The 17,905-nt window shown below is 33.4% G+C and overlaps 1 protein-coding gene across 1 annotated transcript; it reads right to left on the bottom strand.

The window, feature by feature from the left end:
• Positions 1–485: 485 nt before the first annotated feature.
• LOC143045208 (toll-like receptor 4) lies at positions 486–3,597 on the bottom strand. Its single transcript, XM_076217555.1, has one exon. It carries the CDS (start codon positions 3,587–3,589, stop codon positions 1,136–1,138), a length of 2,454 nt encoding a protein of 817 aa, XP_076073670.1. The 5' UTR covers positions 3,590–3,597; the 3' UTR covers positions 486–1,135.
• Positions 3,598–17,905: the final 14,308 nt, after the last annotated feature.

The following is a 17,905-nucleotide window of genomic DNA, read 5'->3' as shown; positions in this document are numbered from 1 at the left end:
CGAAATAGTATGACATTGTTGATTTATGCAATGACACTTGCAATTTTTTCCGACTGAAAAACACCATAAAGGCATACACATTTTAGATTTGATATTTACCCCAAGGAGTAGTGATTCAAAAACAGAAAAATTTTATTTTAAGTTTGAAGCAATGAGAAAGAGAATTGTAACAATCTGATTAACAGACCGATCCTGTGTCTTCAAGATTTGATTACCAGGATCTGAAAACGTTTCATTCTACTTTCTGTTTTAAAGACCATTAGGTTTCTCTGGTTTTGTCGGATTGATACACAACTTCAAAAAAATTGTAAGCTGAAATTTCATCGGCTGATGCAATGATTACCAGAAACGAAAGTAATATGGATTGTTGTCAGATCCTTGTAAAAAAAGCTCTGTATGTTAATCAGATTGTCTTTGTTTGTTTGTCTTTTAAGCCATTGTACCGCTTGTTGTTAAGCGACTTATGGTATGTGATGGCTGTTTTGTGTCATTTCCCGATTAATGCTCAAACGTGTCTTATTCACACATCAAGTTTAATAATTCATTAGTATTATACATACTGTTTTTGTTTGTTTTGTTTGTATGAAAAAAGTCTTTGCAGTCATGTTTTGTTCTGAACTATTTTCTGATGTTACTGTAATAACTGTAATAATATCGAACCAATTTTTTTATTGCATCATATGCTCATTTCAACAATAAATGTCTCTTCAGTAATGTCATAGTCCATAGTATTCAAAAATGTAAAATCAAGTTTGTATTTATCGTTACATGTATATAAAAATGTAGATTAATATTGCACTTTATTTATGGTTGCTCATTCTCTAACATGGACTGCCAATTCTAACCCATTCAGTTCATTTAGCATTTTTACGGTCGGTCTGTCTACCTGGACTATTTAGTGTTCCCTTTGGCTTCGGCTTAATGTGTACGTCTAGAGTCGCTGTTTCTGTGGACTGTCGGAATGAATCCTATTTACAGAAATTCGTCTTATTCCTATTCGAATTATTAACACCAACATGAAATATTTAAAGACAGGCTTGGTGTTGTTGTTTGATTCTAATCCAACAGAAAAACAACTTTAAGAGTAAGACTTGTGTGTTTTCTAAAATTCCCACACATTTCATACTGTCATTTGTTACGGTTTCACAGCTAAGTAAAGTTTTTCCCAAAACTGGTGACCACTGAACGCTTGCGTAGACTCACGGACGATATCGTCTGCTTCTATACATGTTATCCGTCCCCAAATATCTATCAGATCACTGGGCATGTCCGATGGTGGAATATCTTCGAGCAATATTATAATTAGCGGCTCAAGATTTTCTTGAAACATTTGCATACGTGCCATGTCGAATTCAAATTTCCCCCATTTACTTTTCAGATAATTGTTTGTCATTATAAAAAGGACTTTTCGACTATCTTTGATTGCACTTATGATATTATCAGCAATATAAAGTCCAGCAAGAAAATCACGCTGATGGAGACAGAGCTTAAGACCTTTCTCTTTCTCAAGAAAAGCAACTACTTTATCCGACACAAACTTTTGGTCAGTGTGATGATAACCAATAAATACATCATACGTAAAGTTAGTACGAGTGTTAATGTCTTTAAATAAGCGATATTTCCACCGAATGTTGTAATACCAATATTTGAGTGCTATTCTGTATTTACAAAACCATGACGCCATTATTACAAATATAACGACACTTGATGATAATATTATAGATATTGTCAGGTATGTAGTTGACATGCAGTTTAACTTTGTTTCACGAAGCTTAGAATACGCCATTTTAGTCGTCTGAGCTAATCCATCCGTATCAACACATGAATAATTCCTGTCTGCATCAAGTTTAACATTTGTTCTAAATAACCATTCAATAAAATCTAAAGTGTCACAGTTGCATTTCAGTGGGTTTCCAGATAGAAAAATTGTCAAATTGTACCCACTGCTCACCGACTTGTCTATATCGGCCATCATGTGATTTTGTATATATTCTATTTTGTTGTTTCTTAAATCCAAATGTATCATTTTACGAAAATCTGATACCTTTATTGGAATATCAGTAAAATCATTTGTATCCAGAATAAGTTTTTTCAATGAGTGCCTTTGATGAACAAGAAATTTAGAAACAGAAAATTCCAAGTTATTGTGAGAAAAGTCTATATATTCTAAGTGAACCAATCCATGTAATAAATTTTCAAACTGACCATAAATGCGAAGAGGATGATATAATTTTACGTTTTGGAATGTCAAATGATCAAGGCGTTTAAAATATCTAAAAAATGTTGGTGACAACAAAGAACAATCAGAACCGGAAAAGTTGAAGTTTTTGAGGTTTGCAAAACCCCAAATTGTCGTGTTGCAAGAAATATAATGTGCATTTGCAAGATCCAACACTTCAACATTGTACCCACCGACTACTTTCACTTTTGGGGGAAATTTCGTGTTTTTGGTGATAATGTTTGAATAATTGATAAATTTTAAAGTAGATGGTAATTTTATTGTAAACCCGCTAGGGGTTCCAATAAAATTATTTTGTAAAGACTTTTTACCAATGAAAGAATAAGGGTTCTGCGAGGATAAGTCCACATATTTTAGATTACTCAATAAATTCAACTCAAAAATATATTCTTGGTGACGATTGATGGAGTTTCCTCGCAGCATGAGTGTTTCGATACAGTTTCTATATTTCATGCCATGCAGAAAACCAAGACGGATTTCAATTAATGAATTCGATTCTAATGAAATTTTTCTGGTACAAATATTACCTAATAATGCACCATCTCTTTCCGATAGTGTATCAAAATGTTTTCCATAATAGAAATTATTTTTGTTCAAAAGTATTGATGACATATTATGTCCTCTGAACGCAACAAAAGACGGAAGTAAATCACTTATTCGTATAAAACGGTTTTGGTATATACTGATAGATGTCAGGTGCTGTAATGGGGAAAATGCCCCGGTTTCTACTTTGCGTATTTTACATGACAAAGGAAAATAAGTAATAGGTAGTCGTCGTAGGTTCTTGAACGTGTCGTTGTGTAGCATTTCATAGTTACAAGGCTGTAATCTGAATTGTTCAAGGTTGATTAACTTTGAAAATCCCTTTCCAAATTTTTTTCCGTTGATGCCGTTTAAAGATAAAATTTCAAGACCTACCAAATCGCTCAGTTGTCTGTCTGGATACTCAGCAAACGCATTGTAACGTAAATCCAATCGTTTCAATTGAAGCAAAGACTGAAATACACCATTAGGCAATGAATCGCTTCTTATAACGTTATGACTTAAATCTAACGAAGCTAGGTCAAGTAAGTTGTAAAATGCTAGAACTTCAATCCTTTCAACATAAGAATGAGATATAATCAATTTCCGCAGATAAGGTAGTCCTGTGAATGAACGATTATACAGTGTCCTAAATCGATTCCCCCGAATGTCCAAAACGGTAGTATTTTCTGCGCAAACGTCGGGTACTGAAGAAAGATTTTGATACACACAGAGACAATACACATTTTCACCGTCTGTATGTCTTTTACAAAGATCTTCGGCGAGGACAATTGTCAGTATCAAAACAGAAGCCACAATATACTTCATTGCGGAAATTAACAGTGTAAATCTTAAAAGTTTAAATTTTTAATATAAAATGTTTGATAAACAAGGAAATTTTAAAATACACTATCACAACAATTGTTTAAATCTATTAAGACCAAGTGATCATATTTCTATACACAAACAACCTTGGGTTACAACTTGTACAACGATTACAAAACTATGAATTATGATACCTCAATTGAATATAATAGTGGATAACGTTTTTCATATAACTTACTTTCTGTTTTAACTCAACAAGTAAAAACAAACAAACAAAAAAACAAATGAAAACATCGTTACGAAGACATTTATTCGAATTGACAAAATAAATGGTGAAACAAAATTGATCGATTCTTTGATATTATTGTTGTAAATAAATTTTTATAAAAGTCAACCAATGGATTTAACCTTAAATAAGATCGCCGTGAGTAAAAATGTGATTTTTGTCTGACAAGAACTTGTTTTTTTAATGAAGATCATCAGGAGATTCCGAACCAAATCAAGAACAAGGCAGAATAATACGGAACAACCAACTGTAAATGAATGACGTTCATGCGGCATTATTTTTCCAATAATCATGACCACAGGTTGTGTATTTTTATATTTCAGCCTGCTCGTTATCAACTTAAAGGTAATAAAAGAGGGACGAAAGATACCAGAGGGACAGTCAGACTCATAAATCGAAAATAAACTGACAACGCCTGGCTAATACTAAGGATTCAGACGTCCCAGAGTGTATCCCATACAAGAAGTCCACACTTCGGTGTTGACATGCATATCAATTATAGTGTCATTTTTATAAATTTACTGTTTGCAAAAAGAATGGAAAATTCGAAAAACTAAAAAATCTGAGCGTCAATTATGAGTCCTATTATATATATAGACGAAACGCGCATCTGGCGTATCAAATGATAAGCCTTGAACATTTGACCATGAACACCACTGAGTATATGCTACTGTGGATAGATGTTTTGTTCCCGAGGGTACTACCAGACTAGTAGTCAAAACTCCGTTGTTGACATGCATATCAATTATGATGTCATATTTATAAATTTACTGTTTGCAAAAGAATGAATTTTTCGAAATACTAAGGACTAAGAAGTACACGAGGGTATCACCATCCCAGTAGTCAGCACTTCGATGTTGACATGTATAATATCATTTACATTGTCACTTTTATAAATTTGCTGTTTGAAAAAGAATGAAGTATTACTTATCCCAGGCTTAGATTACCATTGCCGTATTTGACACAACTTTTTGGAATTTTGGGTCCTCATGCTCTCCAATTTTGTACTAATTTTTAACTATTTTAATTAGACTTATAATGTAGACGAAACACGCGTATTAAATCATAAGCCTAGTACCTTTGATGGCTATTTACATCACTAAGTCGATGCCACTGCTGGTCGACGTCTCATCCCCGAGTGTATCACTAACTCGTAATCAGCACTTCGGTGTTGATATGCATAGCCATTATATTGCTATTCGTATACATTTCTGTTTGTAAAAGAATGAATTATTCGATATACTAAGAATTTTCTTATCCCATGTATAGATTACCGTAGCCGTATTTGACACAACTTTTTTGAATTTTGGGTCCTTAATGCTTTTCAACTTTGTACCTGTTTTGGTTATCTAACTATTTTGATCTGAGCGTCACTAATGAGTGTTATTGTGTAGTCTGGCGTATCAAATTTTAAGCATTTTACCTTTGATAATTACAATGAAAGTCTTTGTTCTTACCTGGTTTGGGAATAAAAAAAACAATGACCTTATGTTTAAGTCAAGAATGGTACAATGAAATTATGAACTTTATTAGTATGCAATAAAGATAATAACATATTGAAAATTTACTACATGTAACAATATACAATATAGAGAGACCCTTGACAGACAGGGAAAGTGTTTCCTGATATAAATGCATACTTGTTTTTTCCTCGAAATAAAACTTAAGAGTTATTGCTCTTCCTCTAGAAATGAATTTCACATGAAAAAAAAATAATAAATTTCACATGAAAAAAATAATAAAATATAATTCTTTTTACATAAAATAAGAAAATATTCACGTGTCTTAAAAAATGTTTCACGTTTGCATTTTTTTTTATCCTAATTCCATGATCTTGTTTTGCCTTATGACACAGAAAGCTGTTGCGTAAACTAATTATTCGATGTTAATTATTTAGCGCTGTGTCATAACTTTAAACTATTGTACTTTTTATGTTTCATATAGAACACGTAGTCATATTTCAGTCAACTACTCGTGTATCTGGGTTGTCTATTTCGTAAAACATTATATAGACAGTTTTTGTAAAGCTTGTCTGAAACCTGCATGGAAGTGTAGTCTGGATTAAGGGTATTGTAATTTACTACGACTAAATCAATATGTTATCTACAACAGTACGAAATAACAATGATCTAGAACAAAGACGAAAGATACCAAAGGGACATTAAAGGAATATTAGTAATCATGCTATAAAGTTAAATCAAATATCACTTTTTGTCATAAAATAAGATTAACTTTTGACCGAAAGGAAACACTGGAAGATGATTACCCTTTTTCATCGGGAACAATTTACTTAACAAATAAATCATATTAAGTTGAAGGCAATTCTGAATTTGGATTAAATGTAAAGGTATTCTTAGTTTGTTATGTAGATATTGTTACGGCCAGAAATTACCTTAAAATTGTAACCAACAAAAGACACAAATCAATAATAAAATTTAACAATATTTATGATACAAAAGTTTACAAGAAGTATTACACAAATATTACTGTCAACTTAACTGTCAAAATATGAGTCCAATCTATTATCTGTATCTGGATATCTTTCGGAATCCAATCTGAATATTACATTCACTACTACGGTCACAATCCAGTATGATGTTGTTTGTAGAATAAAAGTGTCAATCCAAATGCTATGAATATTAATGTCTATCGATGTCTAAGTGTAAGTGTGAGACTTTAACTTGAGTGTCTGTATATATATAGTTGTCACGGAAAATTCTAGAACACTCTATAATGGAACGTCTTAGAAAGTTACAACGGAAGTTTCTAGTAAAATATAGAAGTTTATATAACGCGTCTTTTATTAGGATCATTCTGGAATCATTATGTAAGTCAAATGGAATGTTCCAATCATTCTGTGATTGTTCCAGTGATTTCTAAACTGCACAGTTCTAAGATTATTCTGTAAACAACTATCAGGCTACACAACACAAATCAGGCCAACATAAATAAATACAATGATTACAATATCATAACACCTCCCCCCTTAAAAGAAGTTTTAGTGTAACAAAAACTTATCATGAATAGTATGAACAAAAATACATAGTATATACAAAGTGTTTTAATAAGCTCTAGATAAAGCATCTGTTATTACATTATCTTTACCCTTAATATGTTTTACAATTACATCATATTCCTGTAACAATGAACTCCACCTAGTCAACCTCTGATTCTTGTTTCTCATTTTATGTATGAAGGTGAGAGGATTATGATCAGTACAAACAAGAATAGGATATACAGTGGGATTCAAATATACATCAAAATGTCAAAGTGCTGACAACATTGCAAAACACTCTTTTTCGATAGTTGAATAATTTTTCTGATGTTTATCTAATTTCTTGGAAAAATAGGATATAGGTTTCTCAATATTATCATCTGTCTCTTGATATAAAACAGCTCCAATTCCTACATCGCTTGCATCAACGGCAAGTTTAAATTGTTTTTCAAAGTCTGGAGTAATCAGAACTGGACTATTAATTAAAAGTGATTTGCTATTTTCAAAAGCGTTTTGACAATTTTCACTCCAGATAAATTTAGAATCTTTTCGTAAAAGATGAGTCAGTGGTTGAACCACAGTAGCAAAATTTGAACAAAATTTTCTGTAAAATCCAATCATGCCTAAATATCTCATAAGTTGTTTTCTATTTGTAGGAGGAGGAAATTTGGAAATGGCTTCCACTTTAGCTATAATAGGTTTCACTTGACCTTGACCAACTGTATGCCCTAAATTATCAACAGTGGCCTGATAAATATCACTTTTACCAAGATTAATAGTCAAATTTGATTGTGACAATCTATCAAAAGTATCATACAAATGTGTTAAATGCTGTTCCCAGCGATCACTACATACAATTAGATCATCAATATAAGCATAACAACAGTTTAAATCTTTTATAACATTATTGATCATTCTTTGAAATGTAGCTGGTGCACTTTCATTCCAAACGGCATTACAGTATATTGAAATAAGCCATCTGGTATAACAAAAGCTGATATTTCACGAGCTCTCTGTGTCAATGGAGCTTGCCAATAACCTTTCAACAAATCAAATTTGCTGACAAATTTTGCTTGACCAATGTTGTCAATACAATCGTCTATCCTTGGAATCGGATAGGAATCAGATTTTGAGACTGAATTTACTTTTCTGAAATCAGTCACGAAACGAAAGGTTTTATCTGGTTTTGGCACAAGGAGACAAGGAGAGCTCCATTCACTGGTACTCGGCTCAATAATATCATTGTCAAGCATATATTTAATTTCTTTTCTCATAGCTTCAAGTTTGAGTGGATTGAGCCGGTAAGGATGTTGCCTAATTGGAGAAGCATCTCCTATATCAACATCATGACAAACAGCAGTGGTTTTGTTTGGCACATCTGGAAAAAGATTTTTAAAAGAAAATACCAAAGTTTTTATTTCTTCTCTACGATCAAAAGACAGATGTGCAAGTTTTGAGTCTAAATTTGACAAAATTTCTGAATTTTTCAATCTAACTGTCTCTTCCAAAGTTTTAAAACTAAAAGGTGGTTCAATTACATCTGGTTTGTCATGATTGATCTCAAATTTAACCATGCCTAAAGTGGCAACTGGTTTACTCTCACATTCATTAGTACGCTCAAAATATGGTTTTAACATATTAATATGACACACTCTGTTTTGTTTACGCCGACCTGGAGTTTTTACAATATAATTCAAATCATTGATTTTACTCTCTATTGTATAAGGACCACAATATTTAGCCTGTAAAGGATGTCCAGTGACTGGCAAAAATACAAGTACCTTATCACCAGGCTCAAAAACTCTATCCCTGGCATCTTTATCATAACAAATTTTCATCTTGTTCTGTACATTTTTTAAGTTTTTCTGAGCAATTTGACAAGCAGTATACAATTTTTCTTTAAATCTAGATACATAGTCTAAAAGATTCAAGTCAGTATGTTCAGTAAGTCACTTTTCCTTAATCAATTTTAACGGTCCCCTTACAGTATAGCCAAATACCAACTCAAAGGGACTAAATCCAAGGGATTCTTGAACAGCCTCTCGGACTGCAAAAAGTAGAAAGTGAACTCCATCATCCCAGTCTCTGTCAAATTGAAGACAAAAAGTTCTAATCATGTTCTTCAATGTTTGGTGAAAACGTTCTAAGGTACCTCGAGATTCTGGATGGTACGCACTTGATCTATACTGAGCAATCGCTAACTGGTACACGACTTGCTGAAATAAACCTGACATGAAATTTGATCCCTTTTCGGACTGTATAGACTTAGGAAGTCCTACTAATGTGAAAAATTTGATAAGTGCTTTGACAATAGTAGGTGTCTTGATATTTCTTAGCGGAGTAGCCTCAGGAAAGCGAGTGGATGTACACATGATTGTCAATAAATACGCATTTCCAGTTTTGGTCTTTGGTAAAGGTCCAACACAGTCAATTAGAACTCTGCTGAAAGGTTCATCAAAGGCTGGAATAGGTAGGAGTGGTGCTGATGGTATTTTCTGATTAGGCTTACCAACAACCTGGCATATATGACATGATTTGCAGTATTCTGCAACATCATTTCTAAGTCTTGGCCAGTAGAAATGCTGCAAGATCTTAAGGCAAGTCTTCCTTATACCTAAGTGTCCAGCCAAGGGGGTGTCATGGGCAAGACCAATAATTTCTTGCCTATAAACTTTAGGCACCACCACTTGGTATACCACTCTCCATTTCTCCTCTGGGGTAGCATCTGGAGGCTTCCACTTCCTCATTAAAATGCCGTCCTGATGGAAATAGCATTCAGCCACTTTGTCTGCTTCCTCCTGTGGTTGAGCCCTCTTGCAGAGCTGAAGAACCTCAGGGTCATTATTTTGTTCTTCCAAAAGGTTCTTTCTGTTTAATGAATGGCTGTTTACGTCTGGCCATGGCATAATTACATTCTTGTTAACATTAGGTGGTCTTATTATGGCCTTTTCTGAGCTACCAGGACCTTCAATGTCTGCTAGGAAAGTGTCAGAAAGGTCCATGTAATCAAACTGGTTTTCTTGCAAATCCTCATCTTGTTGTTTTCTAGCCATCGCCCTACTTACAACACAAGCTGGATACAATTCAGCATCATCTTCAGGTAATTTAACATCCACCACTGGTTCACTGGTAACAATTGGTTCAGCAACCACTTTGTTCCTAGCTTGATCATTTCCTAGCAATAATGTAACACCCTCAACAGGGAGATTCGGACGAACACCCACAATAACTGGTCCAGTTATCAAATCTGACTTCAGATAAATACGATGGAGAGGAACATCTATACAACCTAACTTGTAACAAAACGGAGGCACCAACAGAAGTCTTCTCGGACAAAGGCAACACACCTTCTAACAATAAAGACTGAGAAGCCCCAGTGTCCCGTAAAATCTTAATAGGCTGAAAAGTGGTATCATCAACAATAGAAACAAGCCCATCAGACATAAAGGGTTTATATTCCTCCATGTAATCACAAAAACTGGACTTAAAGCCTGACTCGCAGGACATTCCAACGTACTGGTAATATAAGGTGTCGTACAAGCACTGGACTTCGGCTTATTATCTCGTTCATTCTTCTTCTGGAGTCTAAAACAATCAGCCATCAGGTGACACCATTTTTCTTACAATAAGCACAAATCAGTGACTTCTTCTCAAAAGTATCAAATCTTGGACTAGAAATATTATAACTGGACTGACTCTTATTCTGTGCAACAGGCTTACTATCAGTACGCTCAGTGCTTTGATTTTTGTAATTTCCACTTGAAGTATTAACATTTTGACCCTTGAAACTTCTTTTATGTGAAAGGGTATAATTATCTGAAATTACAGCTGCATCATGTATTGTCCCAACAGTTTTGTCGTCTAAATGTGTTTTAAGTCTAAATGAACACATTGTTTGAACTCTTCTAATAACATCAAGTTTTCAAAACTTCCTGTTTCACCGTGTCATAATCGGAACTTTTTTCTGATGGAAGTGCGGAGTATATTTCAGCAGCCTTACCTTCAATAATACTTTGTAGCATTGTAGTCCAATATGGCTTTGGTCAATTCAAATTATGAGCAATTTTCTCACTGTGGAAAATATTTATCGACTGTTTTTTTTTCACAAAATCTGGGAACCAAACGTATATTTTTTGCTGCATCAAAATATTCTGATTTCGGCTTGACTTTAGTGTTTACCTTTAAATTGTAGCCAACAAAAGACACAAATCAATAATAAAATTTAACAATATTTATTATACAAAAGTTTACAAGAAGTATTACACAAATATTACTGTCAACTTAACTGTCAAAATATGAGTCCAATCTTTTATCTTTATCTGTATCCGGATATCTTTCGGAATCCAATCTGAATATTACATTCACTACTACGGTCACAATCCAGTATGATGTTGTTTGTAGAATAAAAGTGTCAATCCAAATACTATGCATATTAATGTCTATCGATGTCTAAGTCTAAGTGTGAGACTTTAACTTGAGTGTCTGTATATATATAGTTGTCACAGAAAATTCTAGAACACTCTATAATGGAACGTCTTAGAAAGTTACAACGGAAGTTTCTAGTAAAATGTAGAAGTTTATATAACGCATCTTTTATTAGGATCATTCTGGAATCATTATGTAAGTCAAATGGAAAGTTCCAATCATTCTGTGATTGTTCCAGTGATTTCTAAACTGCACAGTTCTAAGATTATTCTGTAAACAACTATCAGGCTACACAACACAAATCAGGCCAACATAAATAAATACAATGATTACAATATCATAACAATATATGAAGATGTTGTATGAGCGCCGATGTGCAGTTTTTGAAGCAGATTTGAGGCGAAAACAAGTAGTCGTTTATACATTAAATGGTTTTAACTGGAGGGATGGGAGGTTTATCTGCTATTAATAACGGGGATGACGAAATTTTGCAGAATACATTACAAATAACAGAAGACACGAGTTATTTCACACATCGCAGTGCTTTATGCCAAATACCATTGGTATTATGAGGTACAAGATACCAAGGGGTATCAAGTCGCAATAAAAAAAACCAGACCAACAAATGGCAGCTAAATCCAATGAAAATTCAACAAAAACAACATGTGGATTGTGTGCCTCTGAATAATTTACTGATAGAACAATCACATCCGTTAGGATGCCCAAGGCAACTTAATATTGCGTAATGAATCGTATTGACTGCTCTCACATTCGAAGAAAATGAACGGGATTGTGATTCTAACAAGTTAAACATATATGTCGTTATTTGTGACACAGCTAATCCATATACCGACAACCAACTGAGGAATATGTCTGCAAATCTTTGTTAGGGACAACTTCAACTTTACCATTTGAAATCATTGACTCAGTAGTGTGTTTGTAAACAACCACCCGCTATCAAGGATAAGAAACACAAGTGCTATAATATCGTATAAAATGAAAAACGTAAACTCCATGTGTAGGCACTGTTGGAATGTTGCTACATAAAAATGGAAAGTTCACATCAGAGAAGTCGAAATAGTATATATATCTTTTGTAGTAAAGTTGAATTCTGAACCGACCTTCCTTGTAAACTTACATACATGTATATCAGCCAAGACATGAATTAGACTTAATAACTATATCTATGGGATTCGTTCCTTCAAGTGCAACAAATATTATCCTCAAATCATCAAAACTTTGAACTATTCAGCGAAAGGAATCATTTATATAACCGAATAGGAAGTAAACGTTTAATGTCAGCTTTTATTTATTTTGCTTGCTTCTTTCCTGTATGTCTCGTAATTGTGAGAGTCATAAACCAAGGGTTTATGAAAATAACCAAGGAATCAGCTATCTATTTATAAGCTCATGTTAAAAGCATAAAAATACTACCAAAAATGACATGACATTAGTAGAAATATCGATCAGGTGGAAATGAATGTTGTGAAGCGTTTCACTTGTGATCTGTTTGATTTTTCCCGGACTATTATTTATAAAAGACATTGAGAGTCCAGAGAATAATCAACTGCAAAAGAAGAAATGGGGACATATGTTTCTATTAAGAATAACAATGATTTTTGAAGGCTAATAACCTGAAAGTTTGCAATCTGGCTTTTGCACTATTCCCAATATCAATCACTAACTTACCAGTGTTCGTAATAAATGATTAGAATTGATAAATATTCGAGAACTAAAAGTTTACCAGAAGTTGTATTTGCATTCTAGGTAGTAAAAATACAAAACGTACCAATTTCTAGTATTCAAAACACATTTGTTTGGCAACTTCACCAAAAACGCCAGAGTCCAAGAATTCTGACATTTGAAAAAGGTGACATGCATGTGGAGAAGCAGAATCAAAACCTGGATTAGGCTAGATTAAAAACCAAAAACATTTTACCTATTAATAGTTATCAAAGGTACCAGGATTATAATTTAGTACGCCAGACGCGCGTTTCATCTACATAAGACTCATCAGTGACACTCATATCAAAATATTTATAAAGACAAACAAGTACAAAGTTGAAGAGCATTGAGGATTCAAAATTCCAAAAAGTTGGGTCAAATACGGCTAAGGTAATCTATGCCTGGGATAAGAAAATCCTTAGTTTTTTTCGAAAAATTCTAAGTTTTGTAAACAGGAAATTTATAAAAATGACCACATTATTGATATTCATGTCAACACCTAAGTGTTGACTACTGGGCTGGTGATACCCTCGGGGACGAAACGTCTTGTCGATGATTTTAATGAAAGACCCAATAAAAAAATGTTTCATAAAGATATAACATTTATCAATCCGTTTCAAAGTATCCCTTCTCTCCAACCAAAGCTTTCCCATTGTACGTATATCAATTAAAGGAAAGTAAACATATAAATTGAGAGTTAACATCAAATAATGTCTTTAGCAAGTGCTAAAGTTCATGGCTTCTGAATGGGTGGTATAGATCTATAATGTTTAAATTAATAAATATATCTATGTATGACTTTATCGGGTGTGCTAAAACAAAAGAAAAACCTAATACCACCTATGTCAGATCGATTATCTTATAGTGCCAGGAAGCCGAACAGAATCATGAGTAATAAAATTAACTGATCAATGTTACAACAACTGAAGTAGCCTCAATGGAACGTCTAGTTATGATACTGTTTTTTACCCTTTATCTATCAATTCATCTGTATTTGTAAGGTTTAAGTCATTAATATAACTCTATAGAGTTTTCTGCGATTTGGATATAACACTTGTCAACATGCTCATAAAATGAATGGTCATTCAGAGACTATCATTGATAGCAAGGTTGTTTACCACTTTAAATTTAATCTTTGGTACAGACATCATTGTGTGTGTCATCAGGTTTAACTCCTATCGTTTGAGACAGCTACTGTAATTAGTTATCGAACGATTTCATAGTAACAAAAAGAGACATTATTCTCCAATTAATCGTTGAATAATCGGTATGCCGGATACTTTTACTATCAAAACCCATTATTTTATCGAGTTCCTGGCGAGAGGCGGATGCGATCGGCCAATAACTAGTATACAAAAGTCAATTACGAATATATGGTCGTACAAGTCATTAGTACTATATTTTAATCATTTGTAGCGCTTTTATATGAAATATTGCATCAGGGGCCAATTATTACTGTATATTGGTATATTATATTTGTTTAAGTAGGTGTTTGAATCATTAAATTTGATGCAGTTGCCATAAAATATATACAGCTTAATGCATATATCATTTATATATAGTGTCTGAATTTATAAAGGAAAAATTATTTTTGCATTTTTGAAATATCATAGCTTGTCAAAGTAGGCGTTTATAAGTTCTAAAATATAACTGTAACATAACTGGAACGTTAATTCGGTAAAGCTATATATAGATATTATAGGTACCGTAATATAAAATGTTTTAAGGAGTTTTCTTTTTATATCTATTTACGCATGCGGAGATGCGGTATGGTATTACAATACAAGAACTATCCTGAAGGAAAGAGATGTGAACACCAAATGACAGATCACCAAAACGGCCCTCGTCGTAGGTAAAACTCATCAAAGTATGCGAGCATTAAAGGACCCCGGTATGACAAAATGTGAAGCAACTTAAAAGAGAAAACGAAAAAAAAAAAATACAGATAATTTTACAACAATTAACGAAAAACTAAATATAAAAGACAGCGATTAACGACAATTTCTAGATAACAAGTTCCAGGCTCTGGATAGGCTGATAATTTTCAATTTGCGCCGTTTAACCAATTTCGTGGTGCTCAATAATTCCTTTACATGGCCAATGGTTTAACAATACACCATAAGAACAGACAGGAACACTCAGTTAGAAATTGCTAGAGTTATCAGATTGGTGCTATTTTAAGTACAATCTGAATTTGTTTGCGTTTTGTATAATTCCTAAGAAACCTACAAAAAACAGACAGTTTACTTGAAAAATGACATGCACGCGTAAATGATATATAACATTCATGATGATACTAACTTCCACAATAAGGTGCACAGGTAAAAAGAGGGAAAACTTTATAAAACTATTGCTTTTTTTTTCCTAGCAAAAACATTAATTATGAATATTGAAAGCTAGAATGAAGGGTTGTAAAACGTTTACCGTGCGCATGCACATTCATCGAATTGGTCGCTTCTGCTTACAAAATGTACCTCGGTCAGCGCATTTTTCATACCAATACAATAACAATAAGAAGCATTCAATTTATACACAGTTGTTTTCCATTGACATTTTCTTGGTTAAGTGTTCCTGTATTAGTTACGTTAAACAACTCTGCATAACAGTAGTTTACAATATTTATTGAAGACTTAACTCGTCTGAACTTTTGTTTACCTGAACAAGTTAATGTACACAAAGTGGAAGAGATGCATCTTACTTTATTTCCAAGTTGGTATTTTTCATTGGTCTTGTGGATTTTTCCGACACCTATGCGTTTTTAAAATGTCAGTTACATCTACGTTGTACAAATACAGAAGCACCTTTGAACGTTTCAGACTAGTTATAAAAGTAGATGTTTCTGAGCGTCAGTCAGCAACCGGAGTCGGGATAACAACAAAACATAAACCGAAATAGAAGAAGGGATAAGATATCTTTAAATAAAACTAGTTTTAATGAAAATATTGTGCATTTTTGTATTTTTGCAATATGGGACTTGTTTGTCCTTATCGTGCTTATATCATTTTGAATTTATATTTTAATACTGTGTTAACTAAATAACTTACAACTTTAAGATGTAATTGGAGCGTCACAAAGACGAAACGCGGATCCAGCCATTTTAAAAAGGGGGGATTCCCAACCCAGAACAAAGAAAGGGGGGGGGTTCCAACTATGTGTCCCTATTAAAATGCATTGATCGGCCAAAAAAGGGGGGTTGCAACCCCCGGACCCCCCGGACCCCCCTTTGGATCCGCCAATGTTGGTGCGAATATTGAAATATTAGACCGTTCCTTTTAATCATCTAATAATGAATGAAAAACTCTACTCTGGTTGACACTCTTTGTGTTTGTTGTCTACCACTGTTCTCAAATTACGTTTAATATATTGCGTTTGTCTTATGTATGTGCCAACACACACAGTGGTGTGCAAATTACAATTTGAACAGTATATTGGAACCCATATTCTGAAAACAAAACAACTTTTGAGCAATATTATCATGGGAAAATGTCATTTATATCAGTTTGTCTTTAGAAAAAATTGTATGTTCCTAAATCTTCTTCTATCATTTCACTGTTATGTATTAGAACAAACCATGTATTCATAACAAAATGATCTAGTGAAAGCGATAAATCTTTGACAGTTTTCTTGTTTTATCCAATTACGTCTAAAAAGGAGGAATATTTGAATCAATTACCTTTAAAAAAGGAGGAATATTTGCATTGTTCATTTTTTTCTCATAAAGTTACAAAATGTAAAACGATCAGTTAGCTATTATTGCATAATATAAGTTCGATATTAGTTTTACATACAAGGGACGGTAAATCGTTAAATATAATATTGAGATATCTATACAGAAAAAACACTGATGATGTTCCTGGCGTTGGATAATCACACTTTAAAATGTGACGAGGTTAATTAAACCTCTAGTTTATCTAGTCTGAACCGATTACTTATTATTAGAAGAAGGTACATAAACACTTTGATCAATAAAAGTCACTTCAGAAGGAAAAAAACTACTTGACTTTTTCATAAATCCGTTAACTACAAATAACCAATAACAAGTTAATCAATACGTAATACTGAATACTACCGTTTATTAAAAAATGGAGATACTGAAAGCAAGTTCAATGCACTGAATCTGTCCACGTTGAACTTCATGGAACTTCATGGACACTGACACCCGTACATTGTAAAGGCTGGTCAATTTGCTTGTGGAAAGGTCGTGTATGACGTCATTATGACGAAATATGCTAACAACACATGGTTAAGTAAGACAAGATAGTTGCTGCTTTCTGCATGTTTCATTTGGTCTCTTGCAGAGAGTGTTCTCATTGACAATCATACCACCCTCTTCTCATTTAAATATTCACTTACTGTGAAATCATTTGTTTGTCATGGTACCAATTTTCGTGAATGAAGGAAAACTTACTTGTATATGGATATTTATCTTCGTGGTAATGTCGAAGTCTGCACACAAGACTAAATAAATTTTTTATGCGGTGAACTTTTAATTTTGTGGTTCACCTGTACTCACAAAATCCACGAAGGTTGGTATACAAAGAATAATCATGAATTAACATGCAGTAGTACATCACTAACTGTGGTCTGTAACCAGTTTTAAGTGCTTACAAACTTCCACCTTTTATCTTTTTGAACCATGTGTTGTAATGTAAAGCATAGTTTCAGACATGTAAAGCTCAGCTACAAACACTTATTTGAACAAAGAAATAAAATATGGCCCATTATTCAAAAAGGCAGGGTCAAATGTGTTTCCTTGTAGTCAAATCTATCTGAAGAAGCTAATGTAACAGCAGCTGGTTGAAAACTGCTCATCAATAAATGAAACAATCAGACAGACACAAAACAGGTTTCTTGAAGTCTCATAAATTTTAATTGAAATCATCAGCGT

The sequence above is a fragment of the Mytilus galloprovincialis genome, chromosome 9 (genome assembly GCF_965363235.1).
Source record: "Mytilus galloprovincialis chromosome 9, xbMytGall1.hap1.1, whole genome shotgun sequence".
In the NCBI taxonomy this organism is placed as follows: Eukaryota; Metazoa; Mollusca; class Bivalvia; order Mytilida; family Mytilidae; genus Mytilus; species Mytilus galloprovincialis.
This window is presented reverse-complemented; position numbering and strand designations above follow the sequence as displayed.